Source organism: Puma concolor, chromosome C2 (genome assembly GCF_028749965.1).
Source record: "Puma concolor isolate L17-30 chromosome C2, mPumCon1.1.hap2, whole genome shotgun sequence".
Classification (NCBI taxonomy): Eukaryota; Metazoa; Chordata; class Mammalia; order Carnivora; family Felidae; genus Puma; species Puma concolor.
Window position 1 is genome coordinate 13,190,113 of NC_141675.1, and position 12,386 is coordinate 13,202,498.

The window sequence follows — 12,386 nt, forward strand, 5'->3', positions numbered from 1 at the left end:
TATGATGTACATAAAAGCTTAAGAATTTTGCCATGGCCAATGTGAAATGCCCTGGCAGAGTCAAGATTGGTGCTTCTCAAACTATCTCTGATGAAGGGACAATTTAAAAAAAAATTCAAAATGTCAGTAACTTGATATGTTTTTAAATATGAGATTATGCATTCAGATTTCATGGCAATGTCAAATTGTTACAAAAGTTTCTAAATGCTTACTCTCCCTTTCTCTACCCTTCTTGTGATGAACCGGTAGGAAATGTCTGGATACTGGCATCAGTCTGTGTACTCCACGGTGACTATCACTGTTGAGATACTATTGACTATTGAGATACTATTGAGATACTATTGACATTGTTGAGATACTATTGAGATACTATTGATACTATTGATCATATTGATGATCAATAGAAATCATATTGATACTATTGATCAATAGAAATCATATTGATACATATTGATACTATTGATCATATTGATGATCAATAGAAATCAAGATACCCACATGAATGACAGGAGTCCCAAACTGCCTTCACTTGAAGTGCATTTTACACTCTGATTTGCTGTGTTTTTCTTCTAATTCACTGTAGGCAATCATCAGCAGAGATTCCAAAGAAAGGCCAGAGAAGAAACACCAAGAAGGCTTTGGTAGTTTTGAGAAGAGGAGTTGCTACATACTATTAAAAAACACACAGTTACCAAAGCAACCTTTCCTTTCCAGTGACCAACCAAGGGCTTTCCCATGTACTCCTTCTAACAATAACAATAAGCCTAGACACAATTGCATGATTACTTAATGGTATTTCTTACCTGGGATGCCTGGTGGTGTTTTCAGATATTTTCCATTAAAATGTTGAATTACCACTTCACATTTTTCAGTAGACTCCATTCTGGAAAAAGAGGTAAACAGGAGATCATATACTTTCATACAGTTGTGCATGTTCCGGAAGAGTACATAAAAATGAAAAGGAAAATAGGCAAGCTGTGGAAAAGCTTGATTTGAGAATTCTACCGGAAGGGTCACCGTGACCACCATGATTAGGTGACAGAGTATCACAAACTCGCCACTGCTGAGACTATGATTTACTGCACTGAAAGTTGCCTCGGTGGATGGCTCTGTGCGGAGTTCTCTCCCAGAGGTGATACTGAGGCAGTATCTTATGTAACCCACAGAACACTGTCTGACAATTGAAAGTGCTGTAAATATCTGTGGAATGTCTGAGTTAGCAAACCTGAAAGGTAGGTCTTTTGGTTCTTCACAGAGAAGGCTCTGAGGCTTACATAGATGAACTACCTTGCCAATAAGGGGCAGAGTTGAGATTTTAACTAAGGCTTGTCTAACACCGAAGCTGAACTGCAGCTACTAAGCAACTGTGCTGAGGACTCCACAAAACGAGTTGACGACATGTGCTGTATTTCCACCGCCTGCAGTGTAGAGCGATGATTAATACGGTGGTATTATCAGCATCTTTGACGCTTTTATTGAAGATGCACTGGGTGAAGGTACAAAAGGCAATCATTAGGTGCCTGGAATGTGAGAGGAGAACATAAACACGTAAACTTCAGGTCCTGAACTTCCTTCATTTTGAATTTTGGAAAGTCCTCTATTTTCTCATGCTAGATATCGCGATCCCTAAACTAGGTTTCTGGGGCCAAATGTTGCCATCTCACTTGCAAGCTAATGACTGAGCATTTTGAACTCTACCACCCTAATGTCAATATTGGCAGGGTTGCCCTATCCTAAGTAGACTCGGATTGGCAACATTTTCTAAATAATTAACTATAGTTGGGCTTTATTATTTTATGACAGTGGATGGGGAAGATAAAAATTAAAGGGCTGGTTCTGATTAAAGCAAATTAAATCCCCCAAACAGTACACTAGAGGCAAATACAAATTTGAAAAGCAGATCACACACATATGAAAGATGTGTATGAAATGTGTGAAATTTGTCTAAAAGGCACAGTATAATTTTGGATTTTATGCTATTATTCATATGAGCTTTCTTCAAATGGAGCCCTTTAGCTCAAGTTATAAAACTTTCCTATACCTAAATTTTCAGTGTGTTTTCAGGAGCATGTTGCATGCAGAGGAAACAAGATAAGGAAAAAAATATGCAAGCAAATGCCAAATAAGTTATACAATTATTATAGTTACAGGAATTCAAGTGTGAGAGGAATTCCAGAAACCAGGGAAACACTGAGAAGTGGGCACAGAACGCCAAAAGGGCCCTTCGAGAATGAGGGCAGGGGGCTCACCTGACCCTGCGTCCTTTTAGAGAAGGTGAGGTAAACAGAACACCGTGCCTGAGTGGAAGGTTCCAGGGGCGTGAGGACACCAAACTCTCAGAGATAAGCTCAGAGATGCAGACAGAACATCTGAATTTTCAGGTTAAAGAATTCTAGATAGTATCAGGAGCATGTTCCAATGGGGGGGCTATAATTATTTTCTGATTCAAAATTAAAAAAAGATCTTTTCTGACATACATTCCTATGAGGCATGGGATGGAGGCACATTTTTCTGTATTGATACACATGGCAAATCTCCACCTACCAAGCAACAATGACTTCCCAGGTATGAGATGAGTACAGAACGACAGAGCCAAAAATTTAGAAGAAGACTGTACTTGGTTTAAAACTCTGCTGGCACCATCTTGGAATTCTTAGTGACTTTCTAATTAGGGGTCTTGCATTTTTATCTTTCCCTGGGTCCTACAAATTATGTAGCTGGTCATGGTATGACAAGAAAGTACAGGAAACCAATCTGACTCATTAGAAAGTGCAGGAAACAAATAGGTTATTATTCATTTATCAAATGGTCCAATGGTTCCACATAGGCGTGATTTTATAGAACATCTGAAGAATGAATCAATTTTATGACTCTTCAAGCTTAATAATCTACAATTTTCATAAATAAAATAAAAACAAAGAGAGCATTTTATTTACTGCTTAATCACAACTTCCCCCAAATCAGATGATATTTGGGGTTAGGAAAACAAGATGAATCTTTCTCCATTCCAAATATTTAGGAATAGCTAAGTACAATTTTCCTAACTCCTTCAAGGTTTTCTTTTGGTGGAATCTTTTACAGTAAATCTTCCAACTTGTTATTGTTATCATTATTATTATTATTATTTTGGAAGTAGGAAACTTCCATTTCTAGGAACAAAAGAATTCTAATTTTGCTCTTTCTATCTTCCCACAGGATCTACTCTCTATTGTCTCTTAGGAACAATAACCTTCCCTCCTACCAGAGACATGAATGGGAGAGGAAATGTAAGCCCTTAATTACTACAGATGTTACTTTATGGAATTTTTATTCCAGGAGAGCTACAGAATGAAAAGCTTATACCCTAGAGCCCCCTCCCTGCTCAGTCTCTCTCTGGATACTCATCTAGATAAAAGGCAGTTAAGAATCTAAAGCTTGGTTGCATGAGTCCTACAAATCAAATCCTTTCTCTTTGTCTTAAAATGACATGGAATTCTAAATGAAGACTAAACTAGATTGGGGTGTGTGTGTGTGTGTGTGTGTGTGTGTGTGTGTGTGCGCGCGCACAGGCTTGTTAATTCTATTTAATGTGTTTTAGGAAATACAGAGGAAGCCAAAGTAGAAAATCAGGTGGCTCACCCACTCTACCCCCCTAAAATATTTTTGCTCTGGATTGAAAGCCTCAAGTCTTCCCTTTTAGATTCTAAGTATGATCATCTTTTCTTAAGACTATTTTACAGCCATATCAAGCCGGATGGGGGCTGTTTCTGGTAACACAAAGACAGCGGCGTAGATTGTTCACTTTGGCTTCATTCAGATTTAACTAAGTGAATGTCTGCAGTGAGCCTTTAGAGACTCTCGTCTCTGAAAGAATAAATGCAATAAAAGTCTGTTTTCTGTAGCTGCCGGCGCTTAGTGTCAAACCATGTTATGCTGCACCACCCAGCAGTGACAGTTTCATTTTAATACACGGGGCACATTTTAACAAGGCAAAGCAGTCCCAGCAAAGGTGCAGATAGAGGAGCTATCAAGGGAAAGGCTCAGTGTTCCTCTTGCATTTTATGTGGGAACAGAACAAAAGTGAGGCTGGAGCTCTAGGGGGGAAGATACTGCATTTGAATAGCCACCTTTGGAAGAATGTGTCCATTCTCTTCGCAAGTTCACAATTAGCCACTTTGAAATGCCAGCTCAAGCTATCTGCAATCTGGCCCACGCTTCAGTTGAAACTGACACTAGCATTATGAAGTGAGTTTGAAAAGGCGGCATGCCAGACAAAGCTGCCTTTACACGTCGCTTTCAGACGGGCCACTGAATCACTACAACCACATCTATTCTTCCCAGGCGGTACCTGAACCCCCTTGAGTACCTCGGGACAGCTCGCGTGCCAGGCCAACCATTCACCCGAAGATACATTAATTAGGTTCTTACAAGGCTCCAATCATTGTATAAAGCTTCAGGGTTTTCTGTTAGGTCTGATGTTTAAATATAAATACACATTAAAGGTCCCGTTTGACATTCTTTCTTGTCTCAGTGCCTAGGAACCTGGCTTCAGTGTCATTCAAAACAAATCACAGAATTGTGATTAAAAAAAAAAAAAAAATTCTTTTTTTTTTTTTTTTTTTTTACAACAGCTGCTAAGGGGAACCAGTTTCACAGCCAATACAATTCCCACAGGCAAATTACATCAGAGGAGAGCTTGATCCAGTATTAGTAGAACGTTCTGGGTCAGACTTAACACACCAAGGTGGAAGAGAACTTTGCAAAATCATCTGTAGCCTATCTATCTCACCTCAACAGAGCATCTCTCAGTTTATGATCTTGAAGCAATAAGCATTATTAACCATATATTTAAAACAAATCCACCCCGTCATTTATTTTGGTTAATTAGAGGTTTCCGCTATTGTGAAATTTTTGTGGTTTTGCAATCACAGGCTCTGTACAAATTATTGGCAACTTAGAATATCCAACATTGCAAGCCAGTCATCCATCTAAATCTGGTTGGAGTTGCGCAAAGGGTCAATATCAACAGATTTTTTAAAAGTACTAAAATGTGCACTCTTTCTGAGATTTCAAAAGTAAATTACATCATTTACTGCTTCGTCTATTGTAATGGAAAGAACAACAGTTGAGTCCCAGGAACAAAGATTGAGTGAATGAGCTGAATTTTCTTCTTCGTTTTTGCAATGTGTGCTCTAGTTTGTGCAATCTGTGCTCTACCTGCCAGGTGCTTGACATTCTTAGGATGCAAGTGTCATAAATGCTTAAAAACGAAGCAGAGTGGCCTCCTCCCATTGTCCTTTGCTGACACCCAGGCATTTGGGTGCTGTTTACTCAGCATTAAAACACATTCCTCTTAGGATATGAAACTATGGATAATATTTGACTAATTAAAACCCACTCTAGAGTTTTAGAATCACACAATTTCAGGACTAGAAAGAGCCATGGATATCAACTTCTAAATTGTACAGATGAAGAAACTACTACTAGTTGCCTTTTCTAAAGAGTAGTCAGTGGATGAGCCTGAAACAGAATCTTTGTCTCTTGACTCTCAGTTCAGATGGCTTACCTGGGAGACGTGGAGCTCCATTGCTGGCCTCCCATCATCCTTCCTGATTTCCCGTACTTGTCTACTTTAATGCGTCCTGATGCTGGAAAGATCTTGCTACCTCCATTCCATTCAACCTCTACTAACTGGCCTGTGATCTGATGTCACAAGAAGGGCACTTCACATCTTTGGGAATCTTTCCAAAAATCTATACATAGTATGGATACTATCATGAGAAAAACATCAGATAAACCCAGATCTGGAGACATTCCCCAGAATACCTGGCTAGTACTACTTAGGAAAAACAAGGAAAGTCTGAAATTGTCACAAACCTCAGCTGAGTGATCAGGCATGACAACTACATACAAAAATGGTACCCTGGATTGGATTCTAGGACAGAAAAAGGATGTCAGTGGAAATATTAGTGAAATCCAAATAAGTCTGGAGTTTACTTAATAGTAATGTACCAATGTCAGCTTCTTAATTTTGACATATGTACCATGGTAATTAATGTAAGGTGTCAACAATGGGGGGAAATGGGTGTGGTGTATATGGGAACTCTTTATTACTTCTGTAACTTTTCTGTTAAATTAAACTTACTCCAAAATAAAATATTTACTTAAAAATGACTGTATGGGGGCACCTGGGTGGCTCAGTTAGGCATCCGACTCTTGCTTTCGGCCCAGGTCATGATTTTGCAGTTTCGTGGGTTCAAGCCCCACCTTGGGCTCTGTGTTGGTAGCACAGAGCCTGCTTGGGACTCTCTCTCCCTCTATGTGCCCCCCCCCCACCTCCCCATTAGTGCTATCTCTGTCTCTCTCAAACTTAATAAATAAATAAATAAAAGTGACTGTAGGGGTGTCTGGGTGACTCCGTTGGTTAGGTGACTGACTCTTGATTTTGGTTCAGGTCACGATCTCATGATTCATGGGTTTGAGCACCACAATTGGGACTGGCAGCACAGAGCCTGCTTGGGTTTCTCTCTCTCCCTCTCTCTCTCTCTCAGCACCCTCCCTCAAAATAAATAAATAAACTTTAACAAAAATAAACAAAAATGACTGTACATTATAATTATTACAAAACTATTTTTAAAAATATCAATTCTGGGCCCAAGCCCAGGAGATTCTAACTTAATTGCTTTGGCATGAAGTCCAGGGACATATTTTTCAAAGTTACCCAGGTGATTCCAGTGTGTAGCCAGGGCTGAAAATGACTGTTCTGGAGCTGTTTGTCAATGTCCCAAACTGGATGTTTTGTCTGGGCTTCAGAAAAGTTCTAAAGATTCTGAAGTGGTTGTCAACATTTAACGACTGGGAGACTTCACATGGAAATCTGGATTCCTGATTCCTCTTGAAAGGTAAGATGATCTATTCCATGTTTTCTGCATTGGCAACTAAGGTACAATAAAAATAAATTTAGACTTTGCCCCTGGTTTCTAACATAGAACTCCTAAACCGGTGGTGACAGCAATGTCCTTTGTTACTTATAATGAGGCCCTTTTGGCTATACCTGGGTTTATGTTAATGAGATGACTCAAGATGGGACCCCTAGATAGATCCAGAATGGGGCTGATCACCGCAAAGACCAAATGATTGGAGGTTTGGAGACTTCAGCCCCACTCACCACCTCAGGGGTTGGGAGAGGGGTTAGAGATTAAGCTCAATCATTAATGGCCAGTAAATGAATCAACCATGCCCATGCAATAAAACCTCCATAATAACTACTAAACAACAGAGTTCAAACATAAGTAAAGTGTTTTCATGAGTTCTGTGGTTGTTCTAGTGAATCATCAAATCTGAGGGGGTCAAGGGAACCCATGATTATATAGTTGGCTTGGTAGAAATGTGAGTAGCTCTTGCTATTTGGGGCTGGGGTCTGAAGTGGGGACAGTCTTGTGGGACTGAACCTTTAACCCATGAGTTCTGATGATAACTCTACAGAGTTAGTGTTAGAATTGAATTCAATTCAATTGTTGGACACACAGTTGGTGTCAGATAATTGGAGAATTGGTATGGAAAAACAACATGTATGTGTTATTAGAAAAAGCCACATGTTTGGTTTGAAAAAAAAGACATCATGGCAACAATGAACTAAAGGTGAATAGCTGCTTTCCTTTTTTTTTAACTTTAGTGTTTATTATTTTTGAGACAGAAAGAAAGAGTGTGAGCAAGGGAAGGGCAGAGAGAGGGGGAGACATAGAATCTCAAGTAGGCTCCAGGCTCTGAGCTGTCAGCACAGAGCCTCACATGGGGCTCGAACTCATAAACCACAAGGTCATGACCTGAGCTGAAGTTGGACTCTTAACTGACTCAGCCACCCAGTCACCCTGAACAGCTACTTTCTTTAAACAGAGCCAATTTGCCATCAATCCTACCAAACTCTATCAACTGCCAATGTTGAGGTAAAGTAGCAGATGCTTAGTTATCGTTGACTACTTTTTCTTTGCTTATTTTTTTTTTTTTTCATTAGTGAAGTCCAGGGGAAAGAAAAATAGTTAATTTATCCATGAGTTTTCTGTTTGCCCCTCTTTATGTCTTCTCTGCTCTATGCCTCGAAGAAGTGATCCATCTATGAACAGTATTGTCTTAGCTCTTTTATGTGATAGCTTTTCATGGGGTTCAGCCACTGGGGGCCTGGTAGGAGTAGAGAGAAGTCTGGCCAGCTCCTCCCTATTCTCTCTTTGCTTTGGCACTGTCTCTCTGGCCGGGACTGCATCTCTCCCAGTTTCCAGCTGCTCCAGGCAGCCGCTTCTCCAGGGCTCTGGGTCTTGCTGGCCCTGGGAGCACTCCTGTACCTGCCTTCAGCTGTCTCAGGGCAGTAAGAGCTTCCTTCTGGTCATCTCTGGGTTTCTCAACATCCTTTGTCAGATCCCTGCCTTCTCCCCACACTTTTGTAAATACTGCTTCATTCTAGTCTCTTTAGATGAATCATTTGGGGTGAAATTCTGTGTGCAGCCAGCATGCTGATGGCTATGCCATAAAACTATCAACGCTCGAGGAACAAAATCATCCTGGAGGCTCTGTGTTTCAAGAAAAATGAAAGGGGGAGAGAGAAAAAAAAAGGTTTCTTTTACACTCAGTCTGGGAACTGCTTGTTTCTTACATTATCTGCCAACATCCGGTGGACACCATAACCTAAATCTGTCTTTTACCCATAGGTTAATGTTTTCAAAAGAAGTTTAGATAAAGAAATGGAAGAAAATTAAATTAAAAGGCTTAAAACTGAGATAAAGGAGGAATTGATAAGTATAGTATGTTCAGATCTAGAAAAATCCTACCACTAAATGCCACTGGAATTCATTATCACTTTTAATCAATCTCTTTGAGCTGCAGGCACATTTGATTCCTAGATATTATTATCTGTTATATTTCTTTTCTGTCCTCTATGAAATAGTAGCTTTGCCTTTTTTCTGTTTCTTAAACATGCCAAACTTGGCCCTACCTCAGATCTCTGATTGCCTTTTCCCTTTGACAGGATTCCCTATCCAACTTTACCAAGAGCCTCTTATGCTGGTTCCTTATCATCTGTATCTCAGCTTATATGCTGCAGGGGAGCAGCAATGGTTACTGCTTCCAACTTCAATGTAACAAAGTTCTCCAATTTTAGTTTTACATGAGTAAACAATATTCATAACTCTCCTCTCATCCCACAGAGGATGATCTTTGGGATCCAGTCATTTCGTTTCATAATGATAAAATAATAGAGTATATGTTTTCCCTCCTCTAAATTTTTATAAAGCCATGATTTGAGTCCAGGAGATTTCAAAATTATAGATGATTTGATGCAATTTTATTTATTTGCTTGTTCATTTGGTTGGTTGACTGGTTGGTTGGTTGGTTGGTTGGTATGGGTCTTGAAATCCAGGGCTTTGAAAACATGGAAAAGAAAGCAGCAGAATGTTCTGCATGACTATCTCTAGTCATGATCATGATTTACTGATGGTGAATGAAGACAAAGAGACAATGGGTACAAACAGCACAGTACAGACAATGGGTACAATGGGTACAACGGATATAAATGAAGAAAAACATAAGATGAGAACAAAGATCAAGAAGCTGACGGATGGACCAGGAGTTTACTCTCCAGTGGATCACATTTGCTGGCAATTAGGTGAAGAATTAAAATTACCGAAAGGAGTTGGGGCACTTGGGTGGCTCTGTAGGTTAAACATCTGATTCTTGATTTCTGCTCAGGTCATGATCTCAGGGTTCCTGAGATTGGGCTCCGTGCTGCCATTGCGGAGTCTGCTTGGGATTCTCTCTCTCTCTCTCTCTCTCTCTCTCTCTCTCTCTCTCTCTCTCTCTCCCTCTCTCTGGCCCTCCCATGCTCTCTCTCTGTCTCTCTCTCTCTCAAAATAAATAAAATAAAGGTATAAAAAGTAACAAATAAAAAATAAAGTTGCTGCAAGAAGTAACAGCTTTTATTCTCTTCAATCTCGGCAAACACCGTAACCTCTTTTTGTGCAAACACACCTGTGGTTTGGAGATCACTAATCACTAGATTCACACTTTAGGGATTTTCTCAGCTCACATTTGATGTCCTTGTTCCATACAGGTTTGAGGTAGTAAGGGCAGAACTATTGCCAAAACAGCAAGGGGGGAAGTTTTAACACAAAGATGGACTCAAGGTAGATATGATCAAAACACATAGTTAACAATGAAAACACAATGAGATAAGCTTGATGGTCATTTTACAGGATCATATATTTGCCTACAAAAGAAGCATTGGTATTTGCTTTGTGATCTTTCACATTCCCATCTTTTCATTATGCTTACTCTGAATCAAAGTTCCTCATATTTCAGGAGGTGGGAGCAGATAGGGAGCCAGAAGTATCAGGGAGTAAAAAAAGGTAAATCAATAAAATTGTTACAATATTCAACACTAAGAAAAAACACAGAAAGAATATTTGGAGCCTGATTCTTAATAATTCTGGTTTTTAATAATCAGGCTGGCATCTGTCTGCCTATAACCACAATTATTTATTTATTTTTTACTTCATGAAAAGAAAGAACTGAAATTATTTAATTGGAAAACTTGTTCATTCAGTATGGAGGAGGCAGAACACAGGGCTGGCTGCCCATATGTTAAAAGTCATTCAAACAAAACTCCATGAGAATCAAATTAAGAGTACTGAGGAGGGGTGAAAAATACTGCAAAATACAAAGGTCTCTGTGCTCAGCAGTCTCACGCTCTTTAGCTCACCAGGGGACAGTAAATGCATTTCTTAAAGAGGTTCTATGTTCCCAGATGTTGAAGCCGGATTAATTGTGAATGTTTACCCCCCATCCCTTCTGCACTTTGGGTCATTCTTCACCGGCCTCACATAACACTCTCTCAATGTGATTTTTGTTAGACAAATGGTCTCATGTTTCTGGGAATGGGAAACGCATAACGTGAACACACAGTCATGTCCCTCTAGCCTCAGGCTGATTTATGTGCTGATCCTCACCCTGGAAGGCAAGGTAGTCTGTTGGCACCCGTGAGCTCTGCAGCAGTGGGTCTGACTTGTCTGACTGTCAGCATTCCCACCATAAACTGCTGTTTTTAGAGGTTTATGACTTGGCTATAAAATGTTGCCTAGAGGGCGGTGGATCTTGCAAAATTGTTTTAAGTTACAAGAGAGTAGAAAAAAAAAAGAAAAAAAAACCCACAAACATAAAGAAACATAAAAAATAAAATAAAATGTCTGTAATTTCAGACATATATCTCATGCTTCTGGAACTTTGAAAAGGCTATAATTGTGCTGTCGGTGCACCCTACTGGCATTCAAAACTATGCTTTGAACTTCAGTGTTTTAAATATAAAATGAAGATACTACCTTTACTTTGAAGAGATGGTTATCAAAGCAGATTAATGTATAGCTTGCAAGTAAAATAATAATGGTGGGGGGGAGCTTTCTAGTTAAAGAATTTTAGGATCTCTTGCACATGAAACAAGGACCACATCTGGTGGTCAGAAGTGACCACTGGTAATATTCAAAATGAAGCCTTCTGAAAAAATTTATTCAGGTTATATAAATTGAGAGAGTCATAAATTCAAGAGATATATCCACTTTACCAGGCACAATTACATGACTACTGTTCTTCCAATCAAATAAGCATTTTCTTTTAATAGTGCCTGTGGCGCTGTGAACTTTTAGAAGAAACAATTTGTAAATCAATAACAGTTGAGCTGATTTGACTGTAGTTTGCTCTAAAATTCCAAGACACCCATCTCAGAAGTGGCTTATTATCATCAAATGCTACCTCCCTGCAAACCCTTATAGTCAAAAACAAACAAAAAACAAAAACAAAACACTTGAAGTAATCTCATTTGTTTATCATCAAAAATTCACTGAAGATCAATTATGTGTCAGACAACATTCTAGGTGCTGGGACAGGCATGAAGAAGAACACAACATGGTCCCTACCGTTGAAGAACAGGGAGGGAGGTGGGTTCATGACTAGTACATGTGAGAAAGTGCTGCAGTGTGATAGACGTATCAACAGGAATCAACTCCATCAGAAAAATTTCTAAGAATGAAGTCCAGCAGTTTGAGATTTCGCAGGCCTTCCAGAAGATTTGAGAACCAGTCCTAATGCCCTAAGGCTATGCTCTTCCAAGTTTAGAGAGCACGAGAGTCACCTAAAACATCGATTGTCAAACCCCAACCAGCCCTGCTCATTGCTGATTCAGTAGGTCTGGGATAGGGCCCCCAAATTGCATTTCCAATAATTTCCCAAGCAATGCTGAGGTTTCCGTCCTGGAAACTAAACTTAGAGAACCACTGTCCCAAGGCATCCATTGCAATATAATCCATTAAGTTCTCTCACTAACTGTGCACTATCCTGGGAAGAAATGAGAAAACAGTCACTCGAGTCAT

The 12,386-nt window shown here is 39.6% G+C and overlaps 1 protein-coding gene across 6 annotated transcripts in view; it reads right to left on the reverse strand.

The window, feature by feature from the left end:
- Positions 1 to 12,386, reverse strand: part of RBMS3 (RNA binding motif single stranded interacting protein 3) — a 1,106,864-nt gene that overhangs the window by 253,991 nt on the left and 840,487 nt on the right. For all 6 annotated transcript variants that reach the window (XM_086720584.1, XM_086720587.1, XM_086720585.1 and 3 more), the window contains one exon: positions 804 to 883. In XM_086720584.1, coding sequence (XP_086576710.1) covers positions 804 to 883 — 80 coding nt within the window. The remainder of the gene's footprint in view (positions 1 to 803; positions 884 to 12,386) is intronic.